The sequence below is a fragment of the Monodelphis domestica genome, chromosome 4, assembly GCF_027887165.1.
Source record: "Monodelphis domestica isolate mMonDom1 chromosome 4, mMonDom1.pri, whole genome shotgun sequence".
Taxonomy (NCBI): Eukaryota; Metazoa; Chordata; class Mammalia; order Didelphimorphia; family Didelphidae; genus Monodelphis; species Monodelphis domestica.
In genome coordinates, this window is record NC_077230.1 from 140166182 (window position 1) to 140191637 (window position 25456).

General features: G+C 32.8%; 1 protein-coding gene across 7 annotated transcripts in view; it reads right to left on the reverse strand.

Moving 5' to 3' along the window:
* The window catches only part of LRP1B (LDL receptor related protein 1B), a 2480145-nt gene that overhangs the window by 860269 nt on the left and 1594420 nt on the right, over positions 1-25456 (reverse strand). For all 7 annotated transcript variants that reach the window (XM_007494117.3, XM_056797188.1, XM_056797186.1 and 4 more), the window contains 3 exons: positions 23016-23261; positions 14769-14966; positions 12026-12230 (listed from right to left, as the gene is read on the reverse strand). In XM_007494117.3, coding sequence (XP_007494179.2) covers positions 12026-12230; positions 14769-14966; positions 23016-23261 — 649 coding nt within the window. The remainder of the gene's footprint in view (positions 1-12025; positions 12231-14768; positions 14967-23015; positions 23262-25456) is intronic.

The window sequence follows — 25456 nt, forward strand, 5'->3', positions numbered from 1 at the left end:
CTTTTCGCTTATGTTCAAGCTAGCACTTTACTAAAATAGTATGCTACTCTTAATGGCCTTTTAGAGATACTGTCATACTCCAAATTCAATACTAGTTTCTAGGATTTTGAATTCAGTATGTCTAATGTTGCTACAAAAGGACAAGACTTCATGTCTTCCACATCTTTGTATCATATTAACTTTTTCTTCATCCCAGCAAAAAATAAAATGAAAAAGAAAAAGATGTCTATATTCCCAGGGGAAGTAGGTTTGGAATTAGTACACTGCAACTTTACTTTCACTAAAATGAATAAGTTGCAGAAGGGAAAAATTTCTATTGTAAAATTACATAATTTTAGTCTGATGAGTCATAACATAAAGTTCTATCTATAACTGATAAAGAATTCCCCCTAGAACATCTCCATCAAGCAATGCCTTGTTATTGACAAAAAATTGTGAATGAAGGAGATCCTGCTACTCATGAAGGAAGCCCTTGATACTTCTGGAGAGCTTTATTAGAACATTTTTGGTGGGGATTTTTTGTTTTTTTGTTTTTTGTTTTTTTTGTTTTTTTTCCCCCCAGCACAGCCCAAATTTGCTTTAAAATCTTTCACAAACATTTCTCAATTTAGTCCTCTAGGCTCAAGTAAAATTAGGCTAATCCATCTTCCATATGATTTAAGAGACCCCATGTAGGTTACCTTTTATCCAAGCTAAACTTCCCCATGTTCCCAAACTGATCTCTAGTGTATAAATGTCCTTCATGAAACATGGTAGGTGAAACATGATAACATGGTTTGACCTGGGTATGGTATAGCAGGACCTTCATCTCCTCTATCCTCAATGCTATACCTCTTTTTAATCATCCAAGGTCATATTAACTTCATTGGCTGCTGTAAAACACTGCAGATTGCAAAGCACTAAGATCCTCGGATCTTTGTTCAGATAAATTGTTTTCCAGTTAAGTTCTATCCACCATTTTGTGTTTATGAAGTTTATTTCCTGGACCCAGTATGAAGGTTCAGATTTTTCTCCATAGAATTTCATTTTATCTTAAACATTTCATTAATCTAAACATTATATCTAAACATTGGCCAATTATATTATGATCTTTTTTAATGTTCTCAGTCATCCTGGGTATTAGTTATCTCTCTCAATTTTATATTATCTACAAATTTGATGATGATATCTCTGTACATTGAAACAACTAAATGATTAAAATATTAAAGGCAAAGGGACACACATATTCTTGGTACATTGAGCTTCAAAATTCCTTTCAAGTCAGCACTGAAGTATTGATGGGTCAGTATTATCATATATCGCATCATATTCTCAACATGAAAAAAGATGCCCATTATCGCCAATATTATTTAACATGGTATTAGAAATCCTAGCAATATTAAAAAGAAAAAGAAATGGAAGGAATCAGATTGGTCAAAGAGATAGTAAAATTATTTCTTTTTTCTTATGAAATGATAGCAATCATGCAAAATCCTAGGTATTCAACTAAAAAGATAGTTGAAACTATCAATAATTTTAGAAAAAAACAGGTATAAGATAAATCCATATAAATCATTAGAATTTTTTTTAATATAACTGACAAAGTCCTACAAGAAAAAAATAGAAACAGATACTCCTTTTAAAATAACCACAAAATAGAATATAGTAGTCAATAGGAGTCTACCTGCCAAAACAAACCCAAGAAATAACATGAACATAATTATAAAACACTTTTTACCCCAATACAGTCTGATCTAAATAATTTGAGAAATGTTAATTTTTCATGGATAGGCTGAGTTAATATACTTAAAATGACATTTCTACTTGAACAAACCTACCTATTCAATGCCATCCCAATTAAAATACCAAAAAATTATTTTGAGCTCAAAAAAATAAAAAAACTAAGTAGAATAAAAGATTGAGTATCAAAAGAATTAATGAAGAAACTAAAAGAATAAGACTAAGTTTACCAGATTTTAAGTTGAATTATAAAGAAGTAATTATCAAAATTCTCTAGTTCTGGCTAAGAAATACAAAAGGTAGATCAACAGAAATGAATAGATAAATAACATTCAGAAGCAAAATATTATGGTATTCTTGTATTTGACAAAATCATAGATCCATGTTTTAGGGATAAGAAATCACTGTTTGGTAAAAATTTCTGGGATAACTGGAAGCTAGTTTGACAGAAACTAGGTTTAGACGAATATCTTAAACCATTCACAAAGATAATATCAAAATGGATACATGATCTAGACAAATATCAAGAGATATAAGTAAATCAAAATATAGGGAATATATCTACCTATCAGATTTTGGGGTAGGAATCATATTTATGATCAATAAGTGTTGGAGAGCATTGTGAAATGTAAAATGGACAATTTTGAATTCATTAAATTGAAAATATTTTGTATAAATAAATTAAATTTCACCAAGATTGGAAAGAAATCAGAAAACTAGGAGAAAAAAAATTTATAGACAGCTGTTCAGATAGAGGTCTCATATCTAAAATATATAGAAACTTCCTCAAATTCATAAGAATAAAAGTCAGACCCCATTTCAAATGAAGTGATAATTTATAGATGAAGAAATGAAAACTATATATCAGTATATTTCAAATTTGCTCAAAATCACTACTGATTAGATTCAAAACAAAATAATTCTAAGATATGGTCTCACACTCATCAGCCTAGCTAAAATGACAAAAAGACAAAGTGACAATATTGGAGGATATGTGGGAAAAAGGGACACTAATGTACTTTGGTGGAATTGTGAACTCATCCAACTGTTTTGGAGAGCAATTTGAAATTAAACTTAGATACAACACTGTATATCCTTACATCTAGCAATACCACTACTGGATGTGTTTCCCAACAATATCAGAGAAAAAGGAAAATAACCTTTGTGGTGGCAAAGAATTGGAAACTGAGGGAATGCTAATGAACTGGGGAATGGTTGAACAAATTGTGGTATATGATTGTGATAGAATAGTGCTATGCCATTAGAAACAATGAGCAGATTAATGAAAAAAAAATACTTGGAAAGAACTATGTGAGATGATGAACAGTGAAATGAGTAGAACCACAAGATCAATATACAAAGCTACAAAATTAAACCTAGTAGAAGAAAAATGAATGTTACCTCTAGAAAGTGAACAAAACTGTGAAATATGAAAGACTTAATTTATATGTATATACTGGTTGCCTTGATGATATCTTTTGTGATGAATGAAGGTTGGGGAGGGGTAAGGACACTAGTGGACTGGAATTATTATGTTGATATTAAGAAAAGTAAGCTAAATATATATAGGATTTGTGATTTCATTTATGTACTTTCTTTTTCTTTGTATATGGAAATTCTTGTTTTGTTTTGTTTTGTAAAATTTGGTACACACACCCATAAAATAGTATGTTATTTTTTTCTCCATAAATTTCTATCATAAAAGCAGTCCTGATTTGGAGTGCCTTTACAGTTTCCTTCAAGATTTGTGATTTCATTTTATGTATTGTCTTTTTACTTTATATATGGAAATGCTTATTATGTTTGGTTTTGTAAAATTTGGAATAAGATAAAAAAAAGCAGCAAGCTAAAAAATTTTTTCTCCATAACTTTTCTCTGTCTCCAAAGCAGCCCTGATTTGGAGTGCCTTTAAAATGTTCTTCTCATCATGATTATAAAAGGTATTCTGAGCTAGCAGCAATTCTAATTCATTTTTACACAATACTGTTATTTTTCCTACATGCTGAAATTTCTCCTTGCAGTACTAAGGTTGTGCAATGGAATCTCCTTACTGTGAAAGTCTATGAGTAATGCTGAAGATTATAATCTAGAGTAAAGCCAAGATGGCAGAATACAAGTAGTAACTCAGCTGAATTCTCCCAAAATTCCTTTCCAAATAACTTTAAAATAAATCCTCAATCAAATTCTGGAGAGGCAAGACCATTTAGGGGGTTGGCGGGAGAAATTTGTGACATCAGCATGAGGGCAGGCAGAGAGGGTTGTGCATACATTGGGAACACCAGTAGCAGGCTTCAGATGCAGCTGCAATAGCAGCAGCAGCAGCAGATTTGGAAGCTGTGAGCCCAGAAATAGCCAAGGAATTAGATAACTGATCCAAAAGAGATTATTAGGGACCCTTCATTGGTTTTGCGTATAGGACCCTGTATATTTCCCATACAACTTGGGGAAACGAGGAGCACTAACATTTAAAGTGGCAGAGAAGCAGAGGCCCTGGTCATAGTTTCAGAGAGTAGAAAATATTTGTGATGGCTTACAAAGGAGCAGGGACCCTGGTCTCATTTCTAAGTCAGAAAAGATCACTAGTACTTTTGCCTGTAAGAGATGTAGTCAAGGTTCCAGGAACAAGAGAAGTGGTAATACTTATGGCTACAGGAAAGCAAGGCCCCTTTCTGGAGATAGAATAGAGCATGGGCTGATAGATCAGTTAACACAACTTTCCTTGTGAAAAAGAAATGTATTTCCAAAAGGAGATAGATTGGTAGGGAAAGACCCAGATGGATTGGTGATGAAATACCCACCTAGGGGTTTTCCAGGGCCAGTGTAGCACAAACCCCTTGAGACTATATGAAAACACAAGTTTATTTTGCTTATTAAGATTAGAGAGCTGATAGGTAAGATCCAAAGGGTCCCTGTCTCTGCAAAGCTCCATCTCCACCCATTTCCTATTCTCCTCTCATGAGGAAGCCCTTCTGATCTTCTTAAGCCTTTCTGATGAGCTCCCTGATCTTTCTAAACCCAAAAATCTTTTCCTAAGGTTTGTGGCTAAATTCTCCCCTCTCCCTTTTAGAGACAACTTTTCCATTTCCCTTTATCCTTACACTTGGATCAAACTGTCTTGGAAACAATGAAAACATATATCTCATTAAATAGCTCTGACTGATTATCTATTCTAGAAATTCTAGATTTTTAATCAACTAACCTTAGTTGTCTATAAGGGGTTAGTGAGAATGGACTCACAAATGGATTGAGTCCCTTCCCAAGCCTGGAGTTGGCTTCTAAGGTAAAAACCCTAAAGTCCCAGATGTTAAACCTTTTGGTTTACCTTAGCCAAATTGTCCACAGCTAAATTGTCCACAGCACTGCAGGGAAACCCAAATCTCCTCGTAGATATCTTTCAAGCCCCAAACCCTCCCAGTGTCTCCATGAAACTAGTCAAGTTCCAGGAGCTGATGGAGCAGATGTATTCCCTTCCAGTTCAGAGACAGGACAGTTGTTTAATGAAAGTAAATCTCAGCTAATTCCCAAAACCCTCCTTTGCAATGCCTTCTCCTTCTAAAATCTTTTCCCAGGGTTTGTGGCTAAATTCTCCTCTCTCCCTTTTAGAGGCAACTTTTGCAATTCTCATTATCCCTTTATCCTCACACTTGGATCAAAGTGTCTTGGAAGCAATGAAAACTTTCATATCTCCATAAATAGCTCAGAAAACAGTAGCTTAAAAACCTGAAACTTGGGAGAGTACTCACTAAAAACCTCAATTAAATACAAAATAGAAATCCTGAAAATCAAAGAGAGAATAAAATTGAAAGTCCACAAAAATGAACAAATAAATAAAAATAGGAGTTGGGATTATGAAAAAATTTAAAAAGATAAATCATTGGTTAATTTTAATTTAAAAAATGAAAACTGAATAAACAGTATCAAAAATGGAAAAGATGAAGTGACCACAAATGAAGATGAAAATAAAGCAATTATTAGCAGTTATTTTATGCAATTATATGCCAACAAATCTGATAATCCAAATGAAATGGATGAATATTTATGAAAATAAAAATAGCTCATATTAACAGAAGAGGAAAGAGTATATTTAAATAAATTTATCTTGGAGAAACAAAATGAACAAGTTACAAATGATCACCCTAAGGAGAAAAAAAAACAAAAACTACTCCACCAGATAGATTTATAAGTGAATTTTCCCCAATTAAAAAAAATCAAACAAACAAAAAATTCTTATACTATACAAAATATTTGGGAAAAAAGGCAAAGGATTCCAGTCAAATTCCTTTTATGACTCAAATATGTCACTGATAACTAAATCAGGAAGAGAAAAAACAATGAAAGGAATCTAGTGATTAATTTCTCTAATGGATATTGATGCAAAATTTTAAGTAAAATACTTTCAAGAATATATATATATATACATATATATATATATATATATATATCCAGTAATCATGAAGACCGTTCACTATAACCAGGTGAGATTTATACTAGGAATATAAGCCTGGCTCAATATTAGGAAAACTGTCAATATAAGTTACCATATCAATAACCAAAACAAAAAAAAATGATTGCCTCAATAGATACAGAAAAAACTTTTAATATAATACAACACTAAATCTTGTTAAAAAATACTAGAAAGGAAGGATAATAATAAATGGAGCTTTCCTTTAAATGGTAAATAATAATTAGCATGGATTATCTTTAATGGAGATAAGCAAGAAGTTTCCCAGTAAGATTAGCTTTAAATAAGTATGCTCATTATCATCACTTTTTCCAATATTATAATAAAAATGCTAGCTATGGTAGAAATAAGATTAGCGGGGAAAAAAAGGAATTAGAATATGCAATGTGGAAATATTACTATTATTCTTTCTAGACAAAATGATAGTATATTTGGAGAATCCTCAAAGATCAACTAAAATACCTATTTGAAACAATTATGTAGTAGGATATAACTTTTTTTTAAAAAAGAATTTCTATATATTACCAACAAAGTTCATCAAGAAGGAATAAAGAGAAATTCCACTAAAAATAACTACAGGGGGCAGCTGGGTAGCTCAGTGGATTGAGAGTCAGGCCTAGAGAAGGGACCTCCTTGATTCAAATCTGGACTCAGACACTTCCCAGCTGTGTGACCCCGAGCAAGTCACTTGACCCCCATTGTCTAGCCCTTATCACTCTTTTGCCTTGGAGCCAGTACACAGTATTGACTCCAAGTCAGAAGGTAAGGGTTTAAAAAAACAAACAAACAAAAAAAAAACAACTGCAGACAACATAAAATACTTGCATGTCTAACTGCCAAAACAAAACAAAACAAAAACAAGAAACTATATAAATATGACAAAACAATTTTTACACAATGTCAAGCCTAAACAATTGAAGAAATACTAATTGCTCTTGGGTCGGCTAACCTAAGATAATAAAAAATAATTATTCCACCCAAATAAATTTATTTATTTAGTATCAAACTAATCAAAAGTCCCCCAAATTATTTTTAGAGTTATAATAAAATTAATCTGGAAGAATAAAAACTCAAGAATATGAACAGAATCAATGGGGAACATGTGAAGAAAAATAGAATAGTAAAATCAGATTTCAAATTGATGCAGGTTGGTAATAAACAAAACAATTTATTATTGGCTAAGAAATTGAGTGGTAGATCAGTGGAATAGATAAGGTATGCAATATGCAGTACTGGGGCAGTTAGGTGGTAGAGTAGACAGAGTGACAGGCCTGGAGTTAGGAAGGCTCATTTCCCTGAGTTCAAATCTGGTCCCAGACACTAACTATGTGACACAGGGCAATGCACTTAACCTTGTATGTCTCAATTTCCTCATCTGTAAAATGAACAGGAGGAAGAAATGTCAAATTACTCTATCATCTGCCAAGAAAAAAACAAATAATATCATAAATATATATAATGAAATGCCTGAAAAACAACATAGTATTAAATAATAACAATCTAGTATATTTGATAAATCCAAAGATCCAAGCTGTTGGGATAAGAACTCACAATTTGACAAAATTTCTGGAAAAACTGAAAAGCAGTTTGAGTAAAACTAGCCAGAGACCATAATCACACACTGTATACCATGATGTTAAGTTCAAAGTGAGTGCATATTTTAGACATAAAAGGAAATATAAGCAAATTAGAGGAGCATGGAAAGTTGTGTCTGTTAGATCTTTGGACAAAGTAAGAATTTAAGACTCAATTTGAGATAGAGGAGATAATGGGAAAGAAAATAGATAATTTTAATTACATTAAATTAAGATTTTTGTATAAATAAAGTCAATTCAGCTACAATTAGAAGGAAAGCAAGAAATTGGGGAAAAATTATAGCAAATTTCTTTAATAAAAATTTTGGTTCTCAAATATGTGGAGAACCGATCAAATTTATAAAAGTGTAAATCATTCCCCAATTGATAATTGGTCCAAAATAGATATGAACACAATTTTCAGATGAAGAAATTAAACTATCTATACCTATCTTAAAAATATTCAAAATCATTATTGATTAGAGAAATGCAAATAAAAGGAATTCTGAGGGACCACCACACCTATCAGATTGACTAACATAACAACAGAAAAATTACAAATGCTGAAGGGAATGTGAAAAGATTTGGAAACTAAAGCTCTGTTGCTAGTTATGAACTGATTCAACCACTCTAGAGGCTAATTTGGAAATATGCCCAAAGAGCTACAAAATTATATGCAACCTATTACATCCAGTAGCACCCTACAAGATCTGTATCTCAAAGATATCAAAGAAAACAAAAACAACAACAAAAAGACCTATAAACATAAAAATACTTATAGTAGCTCTTTTGGTGGAGGAAAAGAACTAGAAATTGAAGGAATGCCCACCAATTGGGAAATGGTTGAATTAGTTATGATATATGCTTAAGATGGAATACTATTATATTGTAAGAAATGATGGGCAGGATAATTTCAGGAAAACCTGAGAAGACTTATGTGAACTGATGCAAAGTCAAGTGGACAGAATCAAAACATCATACACACTAATAGCAATATTGTAAAATAATCAACATTGAATGAGTTAACTTTTCTTCTCAGTGCAATGATTCAAGACAAATCTCAATGTACTCATGATCAAAAATCTTATCTACTTCCTGAGAGAGAACTAATGAACTCTGTATACAGAATGAAGCATAGTTTTTTAACTTCTTTTATTTTTCTGGCTTTTTTTGAAAGAGAGTAGTTATGGACATGTGCATTATTTCACATGTATTATTGACATAATGCTTGCCTTTGCAATGGGTAAGATAGGGGCAAGATAAAGAAAGAAAATTCAGAATTCGTTTTTAAAATAAATGCTTAAAATAAGTAAATAATCAAATAAAAAAGACTGCTAACACAGCAGTTTGGTTTGCATGCATGGGGACATAATAACATCAGTTAATCAAAAACGTGGGAAGCTTTGTAATAATTCACTTTTTGACAGTAAAAGAAACTCCAGGGTTTATTATGGCATACCCTCTTTCTTCTAAACTGTTCTTCAATGGAGAGAGGTGTCTCTTGCCAACTACTATTCTCTACACTACCTTGTGCCTGAAGGGCAAGGAGAAAATATTTCTTTATCTACTTTTGTATCATATAGCTCAACTAAAGATGAAAGAATAGGAGAAAGAAAGCTGACAAGAGAAAATGATCTCATTTTAGTCATGACCTGTCTCATTTTATTGTCTTTATGTATTTTTTTTACTTAATCTGAGCTTCTGTTTCCGCTATTCAAATGCTCTCACTTTGTAGACTCTGAAACACACACACAAGCTAGAGATCACCCCTCTCTTAAAAAAAAAAGTTGGGGAGATAGTGAGATAAAACTGAAGAGACAATTTCTTTGGTTTATCTCCACCTTTTTTTCTACATTAAAAAGGTATTGCTTCCTTTGTGATGATTTAGAGGTTAGCCTCTTTGGGACACAATGTTTCCTGGAAAAATGAACAGTAGATGTCAACCTCTTAGCTCTCTACAGTAGACATTGCCTCCTCAAATCCAGAGACACTTTTTTTTTTGGCTTCTAGAAAGCTTCCTGAAAAATCATGGTTATGTATTTCAAACTGTTTCATATTTTAAAAAATTACATAACTTAATTAACTTCTAATTTCTATAAAATGTCCTGGAACGCATTACTTTAAGGTGGAATTTCTTTAAGTGAAATGCCTTAATTCATTGGATCTGAGGTTTGGAAGTAAGCAATTAAAATATCATGTGGTACAATCTCCTCATTCTTCAGATAAGGAAGTTGAGAACAACAGAGATGAAATGACTTTTCCATGGTCATAGAGATAGTAAATAACAGATCTAAAAGTCATAACTAATATAGGATACAAAATAATCCCAAATAAGTCAATATATATTACCAACAAAGTCTAACAGCAAGAGTAAGAAAGAGAAATTCCATTTAAAATAACTGTAGACAGTATAAAATACTTGAGAATCTACTTGACACGACAAACACAGAAATTTTATGAACACAATAGCAAAACACTTTTCACATAAAGTCAGATGTAAAAAACTGAAAAAATATTAATTGCTTTTAAATAGTCCTAATATAATAAAAAGCAACAATTCTACCTTAGTTAATTTATTTATTCAGTGTCACACCAAACTACCGAAAATAATTTATATAACTCAAAAAAACATTTTAATTCATCAGAACATCAAAAAAGCCAAGAATATTAAGAGAACCAATGGAAAAAATGTGAAAAAAGGTGGACTAGCAGATATCAAACTATACTATATAGCAATAATCATCAAAGCAATCTGGTACTGGATAAGAAATACAATGGTAGATCAATGAAATAGAATAAATACATAATAAACAAGGGTAAATGATCTTAGCCATTTGGGTGTAAGAACTCATTATTTGACAAAAACTGCTGGGAAAATTGTAAAACAGTATGGCAGACACCAAGTATAGACCAAAATGGGTATATGATTAAGACATAAAGGCTGATACCATAAATAAATTGGGGAATATAGCATATATAGTTTACCTATCAGATCTATGGAGAAGGGAAAAATGTATAACCAAACAAGAGTCATAGAACATTACAATATGTAAAATGAATAGTTTGTGCATACTTTTAACTATATTAAATTTAAAAACTTTTTGTATAAACAAAACCATTGTAACCAAGATTAGAAGGGAAAATAAAACAAACTGTAAAAAAAGTTATCATAATTTTCTCTAACAAAGGTCTCATTTTTCAAATATACAGAGAACTAAGTCAAATTAATAATAATACAAGTCATTCCCCAATTCATAAATGGTCAAAGAAAATGAAAAAAAGCAGTTTTAAGATGAAGAAATAAAAGCTATCAATGATCATGTGAAAAAATGTTCCAAATCACTCTTGATTTGATAAATGTAAATTAAAACAACTCTGAGGTACCACCTCATGCCTATAAGATTAGCCAATATGATAGTAAAGGAAATTGATAATTGTTGGAGGGGACTGGCAAAATTGGGACACAAATGCATTGTTGGTTGAGTTGTGTGATCTGATCCAACCATTCTGGAAAGCAATTTGGAACTATGCCCAAAGGGCTATAAAACTAGATCCTTCATCCAGTAATACCTCTACTAGTTCTGTATCCTAAAGAGATTAAAAATAAGAAAGGACCTCCTTTTATTAAAAAAAAAATTACAGCAATATTTTTGTGGTGGCAAAGAACTAGAAATTGAGGGGATGTCCTTCAATTGGTGAATGACTGAAGAAATTATGGTCTTAGATGGTGATAGAATACTAGTATGCTGTTGATGAACAGGATGATATCAGAAAAAGCTGGTAAGACTTACACGAACTGATACAGAATGAAATAATCAGAACCAGGCATATAAAAAGTAATAAGAATACTGTATGATTATCAAAAGTGAAAGGTTTGGCTACTCTCAGTAATGCAAAAATCCAGGTCAAATCTGGAGGATTTAGGATGAAGAATGCTATCCACCTCAAGAGAGAAAGAATTGTGGAGTTGAAATGCAGATCAAAGGATATTATTTTTCACTTTAACTTATTTGTGGGGTTTTGCAGGGGGGGTGTAGGGGATTGGTTTTATATAAGTATTCTTTTATACAAATAAACAATGTAGAACTATGTTTTTCATGTTAAGACATGTACACCCCAGATGAAATTGATTACCATTTCTGGGAAGGTATAAGGAAGGGAGACAGGGAGGGTGACAATTTGGATCTTATAACTTCAGAAAATATATGTGGAAAATTCTTATTACAAATCAAGGGGGGAAAGCATCATGAGAAAAGGAAAATTTCGTTACCCATATCTTGGGTCCAAAGCAATAGCTCTGGGATGCTCCATAGCACCTGCTATCAGTGTTGTTCTGAGGGTGCCATCCAATTTGGCAACTTCAATTTGGTCCAAATTGCTATCTATCCAGTAGATGTTTCCTGCAATCCAGTCTACTGTTAAGCCTTCTGGGGTAGCCAGGCCATGCTCTACCACCACTTCAATTGCTCCTACACCTAAAAATAAAAAAAAGGGAAGAAGGAAAAAGGGAAGTTTAGATATGACTTGAACCAAAGACAAAAAAGAAAGAAAAGAAAAAAAAAGAAAGAAAAGGAAGGAAGGAAGGAAGGAAGGAAGGAAGGAAGGAAGGAAGGAAGGAAGGAAGGAAGGAAGGAAGGAAGGAAGGAAGGAAGGAAGGAAGGAAGGAAGAGAGGGAGGGAGGGAAGGAAGTAAGGAGGGAGGGAGGGAGGAAGAAAGGAAGGAAGGAAGGAAGGAAAAGAAGAGAAAAGAAGAGAAAAGAAAATGTCTTACTGAACTATGGCCAGTTTAATAGGACAAACAGTCTAACATATTCCTGAGTAAAAAATAGACAATCTATAACCCAACTCACAGTTATAGTTGCTTCAGTACCTACAAAACACTTCTGTCAAATGGTGACTATTCATATACTGGATTCTTTTTTCTTTTCTGACAAAATAATGTGCCCTGGTTTTATTTACTTTAGGAAAGATAGTGGGTTAACCAACTCTATTTTCCACTTTCTTGTCTCTTGGCATGGAATTCCTATTTTTTAAAGCAATTGTTAAAAGAAACTCTGGTCTGTCATTCACTCTCAACTTGACTGCCTTCAATATGTAGTGAAACTGCTCTTCTTTTTTGTTATTGTTTCCATAGGAAGCCACTGAAGTGTACCATTACCTTGAGAATCCTTTCCCACCTCCACAATAACAGTCCTTGGTCTGCTCCTAATGTTTGAGAAGTTAAGAGACTGCTGGTTTTTATTGGACTATATCAAAATGTGTTAGAGTCTAGGAAATGGGCCATTCCCTCTGTAGCATGAGTGTACTCAGAGTAGATTGTCCCCTATAACCTACAATATGCCACAACATTATCTGAATTTGTTCCCAACATAAAAATTACAAATAAAGAGGATCATAAGTCCAGGGAATTGAGGATAATCATTTATCAATAAATTGAGATTTTAAAGAATAGAGTATTATTGAAATTCTCAACTAAGGGGGCAACTTTTTTGATCAAATCAAATAAAAACTGCATCTTTACTAAAATCTTGCAAACTATGGTTATTTACCTCTAAAAATATTATCATTTGGCTTACTTACAAGTCTCAAAAAAACAAGAAAAGAGGGAATAGAAAAAGACAATCTTAATTAATCCCCTTTAAATCAGAATTTTAACTCTACCTGAAGTCAACATTATTATCAAACATGTCAGGAAAAAAGTCATTAATATATTTATTATCAACAAAGAGATTATAAATCATATTCTTTAAATAATCTATCAAATGTTGATTAGCCTTCTTGCTATTTACAGAGTGAATAGTAGCAATGTATAGATCAAGCTAGCAAAAGTACAAAAATGTTATCTACTATAGAATTTTATTAATATAGTATAGTATTTTGAATCCATACTGTTATTTTCAAATACTTTGCTATTTCCCTCAGATCTTAATTTTGAACACCTTAACCAAATGAGATAATGCTATTCAAATATCATTATATTACAAAGTATTTGAGAAGGTTTGATAACTGATCCTATAATCTCTTTTACTGTCTCAATTTGAATTATTTTCTCCTGGCACCAAATAAGCAGATCACAATTGTGCTGAATAATAAAGTTTTGACATGGTTAATTTTCATAAACTGCAGAAGTGACTTTTCAAAGAGCTAACAGCTTGAATGGGAATATAATGCACTTTGGTGGTTATTCAAACCCTATGAGGGGAAGTAATTTTTACTTGGGTAGTAATATTTTATACTTACCATTTGGGCATTCCTATGAAGGAATTATGCAAAAACAGAAGGAAGAGAAAGCAAAAGAATGGAATTTTCTTCACACTATTATTTTTATTGTTTTGTTTTCTTTCATGTTTTTATTTTATTAAATTGATAATTTGTAGGAAAACATAAAGCCAATTATTATAATTTGAAAAAAAATTTAACCATTGTGTGAAAGACAGTATTTTTCCCATTAAAATATGTGCCTCTGCCTTTCTTGCACAGATAGTCATTGCATGAAATAATGTAATAGTTAACATTTAAGTACTACTTCAACTTTTTAAAGCACTCTATAGTTTCTATCTCATTTTATCTTCACAACCCTGACAGGTAGATGCCATTATTATCTACATTTCTCATCTACAAAAAATCTATTCCTTTTTTCTTACTGGACCCTATGCTTCCTGCATATACCCATTGGTTCTTCATATTGAAATGCTTCTCTTCATTTATCATTCCTAGGAAACTAAGAGAGACAGAAATCAAGTGACTTGTGAAGGATGCCCCAGTTAGTAAGTGCCTGAAGCAGGACTTGAAGTCAGGTCATCCAGACTCCAGGTCCTAGTCCCACCTGAAGTGATACTTTCCCTAAAATAATATAAAAATAAATGATCATTTAACTGGGAATGGAAACCAATAACATTTGCCAATTGCTCTTAGATGATCTATGTGTGGGGCTAACACTCTATTAGAAATGATCTCCTGATATAATACATTGGTACAATAAAGTTACTAAAACAGTAAATCAAAAGTATTTACCTCCACTTTCTGAAAGTTTGCCTCTGTAAATTCTGTCTTCCACAACATCTGTCCAATAAAGCAAGCTCTGATTGAAATGAAAATCAAGGGCTATTGTGTTTCTTAATCCAGGAACAAGCAGACTGTAGTCCCTCTTGTGAAGATCAATCCTTCTGATTTCATGTCTTATAGAAAAAATGATGAATGCTTCAAAGGGATCTGAAATTAAATGTATTTTTAATAGAAATGCTTTAAAAATACTAAAGGTGCTAGAAAAGGGGAAGGAACATTTTTAGGGAGGAATACACCTTTTAAAATATATATGTAACTTATTCTATCATTTCTTGTCATGAAAAGAAATATTTCTTTTAATCCACAATTTAAGAGGAACTTGAAAAGCTTAGGTTTCAGAGTATCTACTAACAAGACAAGAAAGAAACTTGATCTCTTGAACGTGTATGCTTTTTATGTTCAAAAAAACAAAAGCTGAGTAATCCAACGTGTTTCTGTTTTTATCTTGCCACCAGAAAATCTATTGCTGAAAATTATTCCCCAAGTGGTATAATCTCAGGGGTCTGAAAACATCTATTTCGTTTCTTTCCTAAAGTTTTCTTCAGATATTATTTTAATTTAATTAAAAATTTTTGTTTCCTTTTAAAACATGAACAATCTGCTTCCATAAATTAGTGTGAGGTGGTAAATCATGCATATATATATTTAGGAGTGTATGTTTTATATTTGTGCATACACGTATGAATACCTCTATATATAGAGTGATTCAATCTAGAAAATGAAGTTTAAGTTCATGCACATGGGTGATCCCTGAATTCTTTGTTATTTTAGGGTATGATTTCTGTGACTTCATTGGTGTGGGAAATTCCCTATGTAAAAACTGCCTCTGCAAGGGAAGATAGGAAAGTTACCTGCAATTTACTATCTTAGAGATTTGAGTGGAACATTTTCAAGCTATATAATTGGTCCATAATCACTCGGGATATTGTTAGAAGAGGGACTTGAAGCAGACAACTCCAACTCCCAACAAAGCCCATCTCTATATTACATAACATAGATTTAACATTTATAGCTGATTATATATAAGGTAGACCATATTCTCGTCTTAGTCTTATGGGAGCTCCTTTAGCTCTGTTGCTCTTTTTTCTCTTTCTCTCTTTCTTTTTTCTTTTTTTGTTTGTTTCTTCCTTTCTTAACCTTTATCTTCTGTCTTAGAATCAATACTGTGTCTTGGTTCCAAGGGAGAAGAGTAGTAAGGGCCAGCAATGGGGGTTAAGTGACTTGTCCAGGGTCACACAGCTGGGAAGTATCTGAGGTCAGATTTGAACCCAGGAACTCCTGTCTCTGGGCCTGGCTCTCAATCCACTGAGGCACCCAGCTGCCCCCCTCCTTTTTAAAACAAAATCTACCTGTACATTTTATTTTAAAATCCCTTCATGAGGGGTATCAATTAAATATGCGTTTGTTGACTATCTAGATACCATGGGAAGTACAAGCAAAGGATAAGCCAGTGTCTTCCCTTCAAGGAGCTTACTAATATGTTAATAAATTGAATGGTCAAGGAAATTGTGGGGGAAATAGAAACAAAAGAAAGTAGAAAAAGAAAGACTGTATGGTTAAAATCTAGTAAAAACTGAGACCAAAAGCATATTTTTATGATAAAAATCTCTCACTGGATAGTTAAATATATCATATCCATTGGGAAAAACTAAGGGCAAATCAGTGCTAGTAGCCCACTACATTCTGCTTTGATTTTCCAGAATAATAAATCTTTATCATTAGAATGAGCAGTTCCCCTTACAGAATAATGCATTGTATATACTCAATACTTTCAAAAAGTGGTCTAAAGTAGCACAGGGCTCCCATCATAAACCAAGACTGCTGCCTATATCTTTGTTAATAACATCAAAAAAGCCAAAGCTTTGAAGTCCTGACATGAGGTAATTGAGACACTGGCCTCTTTCCTCTTCCTTCTCCATATTTTCCACAATAATGCTTGTTATTCCATCCCGCTATCCATTGCTGAAAGGCTTTCTTTCTTCCTCTCTGCTCTATGGCTTCTCTAAAGTTTCAGCTAAAATCCCATTTTCTTGTAAAACCCAATGGCATTTCTCATTGGCTCCGAAAGAGGGGAGGTGAATAATTTAACCATGAGAAAATATTCTACATTAATTAATTAAATTAATTTTAAAAACCCATTTTCTGCTATAAGACTTTCCCATTTGCCCTTAATGTTAACAATTTCCCTCTGAGATTACTTCCAATTTACTCTGAATATTGTATAGAGCTATTTGCATATCATTGCCTCAGTTAGATTGTGAGCTCTTTGAGGACAAGGATTCAGTTTTCTCTTTTGTCTAAATTTCCAGTGATTGCAACACTTACTGAGTTTCAGTTATCAACTCCACCTAGCCCAAAAAAGGGATGAGGTTCTAGTTAAACTCTACATCCATAGCTCAAATAATTTCAAGGCAAAGAAAAAGGTTAGACTGACTATGTTGACTTCAAGACACATATCATCGTCAAGGTCTAAGCTTGGTCCCAAGCAGGGGGTGATTGGGGGAAGGAATGGGGAGGAGAGGCAATAGGCAGGGCATCACAAAAGGCAGTATCAGGTGTCTCCAAAAATATATTCTCCAAGAATGACCAAGAAATCAGTCAATTGATTGTAAGCAAGGAAAATTATCTATAGACAACTAAGTCCTAGTAAAGCTTATTCCATTCCTTTAACTTAAATTATGACCTTTTCATTTATTCTATCAACATTTATTAAATGCCTACTATGGGAGGCAGCTAGATGGCTTAGTGGATAGAGTACCAGGGCCTGGAGTAGGAAGAGCTGAGTTCCAATCACATTTTCTGTGTGACCAAGATAAGTCACTTAACCTGTCTGTCTTTTTAAAAATGTCTTCTGTGGGCCAGGCATTGTGTTAAGCACTGAGAAAAAAAAGGCAAAAACAAAGGATCTAAAGGAATTCATTATAGTCTAATGAATATTGCTTCAGCAATTTATTATAGTAGATAGATATAGTTATAGATGGAGAGAGACAGACAGACAGATGGATTATAGATAATAAACAATTTTATGTACAATATATATAGTAAATAATATAGCAAATCAACATTATCTTCCTATTGACCTTTATGCAAGTTTTATAGTAAGTAGTACTGTCAGAAGCTCCCTCAAGAAACTTGATAATGAAGATGGTTGCTTTGTTATGATTAATATGTCAAGAAGAGTTCTGGAAAATCATATTTTCTCCCCCATTATGGGGGAGCTAAAAATGTTTCAGATTTGTAACCACAGCAATGTCTGGGACATAGGCAGTTGCGAAGATGTTTCATCTCTAAGAAAAAAATCAGTCTGAAAGGGTTTAAGTCTTTCCTGATGACAAATAACTAAGTCAGGAAGCAAGACTCCATTGTCCCAGGGCAGAGATCTATCAAGGTGGTAGTGTTGCCAACTATGAGTGATTCTGATACTGACTGGAACTTAATATAAATCTACTGATTTAATTTTATTTCGTGATGCATGAAAAAAACAATGATTAAAGCTCATCTAAATTTACAAATTATTTGATCTTTCATAAAGATATCCTTTCTAAGCCCCTTCTTGTTTTTAGATTCTGTGATCTGTTGTGATGAAATGATTACTTTCATTTTAAAGGGAAAAAAGTATATTAAGATTAATGAGCATACAGAAGGTCACTGGAAAAGCACAAAGTCCAGATCTGAATTCTCATTTCTCAAAAGTCTTCCTTTCACAAAAAGAAATATTTTATATGTAACATACTTAACAAGAAATTCTTGAATTAAATAATCATGTCCCATCATGTACAGCACACTGTTGTAGGCTCTAGGGATGTTAAAACCAAAAACCAAAGTTCTTGTCCTCCAAAAACTCATAATATATGGCTTACTTGTTAAATAACCAATGCATATTGACAATGAATCAGCATTTATACAGAGATAGATAAATAGAGGCTCAGAGAGATCTAAATTTAAGTACTATCTCTTACATGACCCTGAGCATAACCCTTGAACCACTTAGTGTCCTCTATTGTATCTCTAATAAAATGGTATTTAATTTTGTGTGTGTCAAAGATCCATTTGGCTATCTGATGAAACTTATGCACCCCTTTTTATAATAAAATAAATAGAATTACAAATAAATAAAATATATTGAAATAGAGATTTTTTTTCCCTTCCAAATTCCAAGGATCCCCCCCCCCCAATCTCTTCAGATTCTCTGGTCCACTTTGTGGATACTAATCAAGTAGTTGTGCTCTAAGACTAAAATTTGAAGAATAATTTTTAAATACATTTAACAGAGTGTTTCCTCACAAGAGAGTTTCCCCAAACCTATGAAATTCCAGATTCTATCATTTGTAAAATTGTCTATGAATTTCCAGATGCAGACATAGATCCAGACGAAACTTTAAGGCTAAGGATTCCAACCTTATAATTTTACAGATAAGACAACTAATATTGGGACAGGTTAAGTGACTTGTCCAATTGTCTCAGATTTTTTCTGTTGTTATTTTCATTAATTATTTAATTATTTTATTTTGTTATAAGGAAGGATTGCCTCTGGAGGATAGCATAACTAGAGGTCTTAACATCATAAAAGTAATCAATAAAATGTATAAAGAAAGGTCAGGAGAGAGGGCCAGAATAGAAACATTATCATTTACTGGTTTGTTTTAATTTTAAGAATAATGGAATTATTTTTCTTGAAGGCAAGAGTTGAACTCAGTCTGAAGTGAATGTCAATGATATCTTGAAATAGATATCAATTTTTACTTCTAGTAGCTTCCCAGTGTATCTACTACTCATTAATCATTGAATTTAAACTGCCCAAATCCTGACACTCCACAGAAATATCATCTTAATATAAAAGTGACTTGATAATTAACTGCTTCAGAATATTCTATCTGATATTATGCATACAAATCCATAAAGGCCCCAATTTGCATTTTCTCAATGTGGAGATTCGTGTTTGAAAATATAGCATGTTCATCAGTTTATGTTATGTGACTCTATTCTATAAGGAAGACAGAGCACTCATTTTTTATCTGTTATAGCCCTTTCCTAGATTTCTTCCTATTCTTTATTAATGTTTTCATGACTTTCATGAAACAGAATATGAAAACAGTAGATGAAATATCCATCTTGCTAAGAAAAAGATTCTTTCAAACTTCCCCTGGGGTACCTCAGCATTAGATCTTCGAAGTGCTGTAGATTTTTATTATTGTTATTATTATTTTAATACAAATAATATATTATATTCTTGTTATCACAAATTTTCCCAATATTAACTATTCTATGTTTTTGTAATACATACTAAGATATTTCTAATAGATCTTCTAGTTGAGTATTTAAGTGCTAAGTAGGCCAGCTCTACTCAGATTTAATATATGATTTACTTTCTCTATCCCCTGAGAGCTATAAAAAAGGAAATGTTAGAAATCATCATGCATAATAAGAAAAAGAGGCTTAAATTGGAAATTAGGAGATGTAGACTCTACATCTGGCTCTCTTTTCCAAAAATTACCCTGTATCTGCTTCTCTGTCTAGTGCTTACATTTACATATGCCCTCACCCCCAAGTGTTATATAAATTCCTTACAAACGATTTCATTTTTTCTCCTTTTTCATATCTACCACACCTACACAGTAGTTTGCACATAGTAGGTATTTCATATTTGGTAACTTGTCAGTGGCTAGACTGCTTCTTGGTGGCTCAGTGGTAGAGAACTGGACCTAAAGTCAGGAAGACAAAGTTGGCCTCAGACCAGTACTAACTTGTGTGATGCTGGGCAAGTCCCTTAACCTCTGTCTTCAGTCATTTCAGAAGGTAATATCAAACCATTCTAGTACCTTTGCCAAGAAAATCTCAAGGACAGAATGGCCACAGGGTCAACAAAGAGCCGGACGTGACTGAACAACAGAACAAAGAAAGACTGCACTGAATGAATGCAGAGATAAAATATACTTGTTGTATAGGCTAGAGCCTCTAATATATACTGGCCATGTGTCCTTAGGGAAATCACTAATTCTCCAATCATCTATCTAATTCTGTAAAAGGCACAATAGTTGCTTATCTATCTGAGTAGAGTCATCTTCCTCATTCAGAACTCATTATAATGATAAAATAACAGGTCAGTTTCCTCCAACAGTAGAGTGCAATGAGAAATGATTAAACTAAGCCAATAATTACATTACCCTGGTTATAATAAATAAATGTTGTCTAATTATTAGAAAAGAACATCATAACATTCACTACCCTTTTTCCCTTTGAAGTGTTAATTTCCTGAGGGTTAAATTTCACCTTTAACAATGAAAATAAAATCTTTCTTCTAATGTTTAAAATTGTTGGTTAGTTAACTAGTTTCTCTGCAAATCTACTCTGGAACAAAGGAATATGCTTTATAATTCAGTTGGCTTTCTTATATAAATAGACTTTTTTCTTCCTTTATTTTAGTGGCCGTCAAGACTTTATTTTTTTATATTATCATTAAACTAGTCAAAAGTTTGGCTCTATGAAGTGTACTCAATGAAATTCAGAGGAGGATGTTTGGATTATATAGTTATTGTTAGCATCATGTGTATTGGGAAATGAATTTAGGGCATTGCCTAGCCCTTAAAAGATGCTGTTCTGTAAATAAAACTTAAACCACATATGAAATATTGCTGCTTTGAAACATGGAAATGATATATTGCTGCCTACATTATATTCAGACCTAGAAACAGAAAAGGGGAATCCATTAAAGGGATTTTCTCAACAATCAGTCACTTATTTCCAAATATTGATTGATTTACTTATTTTCTAATGTTGAATGATTTGAATAATGAGCTTAAATTGTTTTAAATTTCCACAGAGTGTGAAATGACTCTGAAGTTCAGTTATTTTGGCATCTATGTCAACAAAGTCTGGTCAGGGATATGGACAGAAATTGTACTGGAGGTCAAAATTTTGCCTATAGAAATCCAACTTGGAGCTTGTATACAAGTGAAATGTATCATATCAGCAATACAATTTGTTGATATATTTTATTGTTTCAGCTTCTCATACCAGTACAGTCTACAAAAGGGTCTTATGGAAGAAAAGGTGAAATAAAAATCTGCCAAATTTATGACTCCAAAACTTCAAACTTCATGGCTAGGATATAAAGGAAAAACAATTTTTGTTTTAAAATATAATCAAAAATAAAATTTAATATTGTGTTATATTTAAGTAATTACTTATATGCCATTCGAAACTGTGTCAGCCACTAAGGGGAAGATGCCAAAAAATCCTTTGCATCCAAGTAATTTGTACCTACATTTTGGAGACATATGAAATATGAATCATATAAGGTTAGAAATGTTTGTGCACCAAATGACCATTATCTTTAACAAACATTTCTGAACTTGAGAAAAGGAAATACAGGTTAGAATGGTGGTAGAACATTTTCAGGTAGAACATTTATCCCAAGGATAAACTGGGACTTGAAGGATGGAGAAGGATAGACAAAATTTAAATATGTTCTAGACACATAAAATAGCAGGAACAAAAGACATTGAATTTAGAATAAATGCACTATATCCATGAGATTTTCTTCCTGGAGTATTTGGGTGTGTTGAAGTAGAGAGGAGATTAAATTTCAACAGGAAGGAAAAGCACAGATTATGAGGGGCCTTGGCTGTCAGGTTGTGAAACTAGACTTTATTTTTCAGATAATGTGTATCTATCAGAGATTTGTGATGAAGAGCTGACATGCTGAAAGTGACATATGAGGCAATTATTTTCTTGTTGGGGCACATAATGGATTAAAATAGGTAGGCTCATGGTGCTAATGATTCTGGAAGGAAGAATTAAGTTAGTATGTCAAAAATTAACAAGCATTTATTAAGTACCTACTATGTGTGAAACATTGTTTTAAAGTTCTGGGGATACAAACTCAAATTATATTCCTTATATCAAATTTCTTGAGGTATTAATTTTTGCTTTGCTAACTGTGGTTGCAATAAAATTTGGGACCATGAATCTAGAGTTGCAAGGGAGCTTTGGAGGCCACTGAGTCCACCCTCACCCCCCATTTTACAGATGAGGAACCTGAGCCTGGAGGGAAGGATTAAGTGACTTGCCCGGTTTACCTCTTAAATAAAATAATATATATATATATATATATATGTATATATACACAGAGGTATATGTGTGTATACACATATATAAATACATATGTGTATATGTTTCTACTCAAAATTTACTTACCAATACTAGTACAACTTTCGCCATCCATATCCAGTTTCCAGCCTTCATAACAAGAACACTTCACTGAATGCTTGTGTTGTTCACATACTTGACTACATTTAAGGTGTTTGCTACAATAATCCACAATTTCACATGTTTTATTATCAGGGTTGAGTTGTAGTCCCGTTGGGCATGAACACACAATTCCTCTCCCAGGTACCACGGAACAGTGGTTGCTACAGCCTCCATTGTTCAGAGAACATTCATCTTTAAGACAGGAGAAACAAAATTAATAAGAGTGGGGTGGTAGTCAATCTCCAACAGGTAAACACTACCCATTAAGCACAGTTCTCTGATAAATAATTTGGAACCTGAGGTGGCATAAAGTTATATAGGAAATGAACCTACTGTCTTTTAGGATGCCATAAGGAAGGGGAAATTTAAAGAGAAAATCTGAGCATCCTATTAATGAGCCAATAAAAAAGGTTTTCCTCTCTATATGACTTTAGAAGGTAAATTGTTAAAGTCTGTAGAAGCAAAAATAAGCTCATCATTTTCCCTATTGTGGTGGTGGAAGAAAAATGTTGAGCAGGCCCTCTGTCATATAATCTCAACATTAAAGGGATCAGAATAAACCTAAATTACTGCCTTTACATAGCTGACTTCCTGAAGTATCAGCATATAATAAAATAAATGAAACTGTCCTTCACTGGTTGTAACCTATGAATTACTAGTTTAATGCATTGCAGACAGTGGGCATTCAAGTAGTTGTTTAATAAACAAAATTTCTGAAAATAATTACCCCTCTCTTTTGTACAACTTGAACAACTTTATTTTTTCTATAGTCTGTATGATTAATTATACAGAAACTAGCCATGAACACATTGTAAAACAATCAATTCATTAGATTTGCTCCAAGACACTGCTATTATTTCTATACTAGAGGAAAGAACCTATCTATGGCTCTTGGCAAATATCCACTTTCAGAAACTTTTATTGTAGTAAGACCAAACTATTGTTTAGGACTCAAAAGAATGGGACTCAAAGATTTACTACCTGCCTCCCTCTTTCCCTACCTTTCTTCCTTTTTTTCCCCTCCTCCCTTTTTCCTTCCTTTCTCCCTCCCTCCTTCCTTTCTTTCTTTCTTCCTTCATTCTTTTCTTTCTACTTTTTTTGGAAGTGTTGAGGATTTGCTTTAATTTTTCTTTTGAGAGAAACTCACAAGAATATTATTTTAGTTATTAGAGTACGAGGGCTACAACTAATTAGAAAAAAAAAACTCATATTTTTCCATTAAATTTTCTCCATTTTTCAGTCTAATTGTAAAAATAAGGTCTTTTTTTACAAACTTTTCTACATTCCCTAATTTTTATGTGTCAATTTTTCCTAATGTAATCTTCTCACTTAACAGGAAGCAATAGTAATTAGCAAAGGAAAAATGACTACATTAACAATTATCTTTAGGCATTCAATCCAAGTATGCTTTGATTTTAGAAGAAAAAAAAGGTACATTTCTGGGTTCAACTAGGTATGTTTGTTCGCCCCTAATCATCATCATTTCAAAACAGCAGTCATTTCAAAGTATTTGTCCCATTTTAGCTCAATCGACATTTTCTTCCATGAGAATTGCTATGAAGAAATGTCAGTCTGCCCAGCAGGTGACATAAAATTGCAACAATGCTCTTTTAGCTTATTTCACACATTACTGTTTCTTTAGTAGTGAATGTCACTTTTTGATATCATCTACAGAATTAAAATATATGTTTCAAGAGAAGAATTTTAACTTTGGAAACCCAAATTGAACAAATAAATTCAATTATAACATTCACATATTGTATGTCATCTCTTTTCTCATCATCTTACAGCTGTCACTAAATCCTACTTTTGAATTTAAATATTTTTAAATATTTAATACAGTGTTTTTGCATTTTTAACTTGTTGGTTCCTCTTACTCAGTTATGTTTGCTCTTCAAATCATTAAAAACTATACCCTTGATAAAAAATTCTTGCCTTCACTTACATCTTTGTCTTATGATTAGTGACTACACACTGTAACAAAGCTCCCTAGCATTTTGTCTCTCCCTATTTTTATCTTTAATACATAAAAATTTTCATCCTAAAGATGAAGGAAGTGGCTGACCTATGGATATCCACAGAGAGGAAAATTGCCTTTTTTCTCAGCAGAATCTTTTGAAGAATGTCATCAAAGTGACTTCGCTTTTGGAACCGCCATAGCCATGGGTTCAGGACGCACATGGAATATTCTTTCTTTCTGAGTCACATACTTTTAGAGTTGGAAGGGAAAAATGACTCCCACATACTCAACAAGTATTAATAAAGCTATTGTGTGAAGACTTCAAATGAGAAAGGGTGTGGAAGCAGAAAGAATTATCTAGTTAGGCTGACCAATCACCACATATTTTTGGTGAATGTAAAATCAGAAAGTTTTCTTTACAGAAACC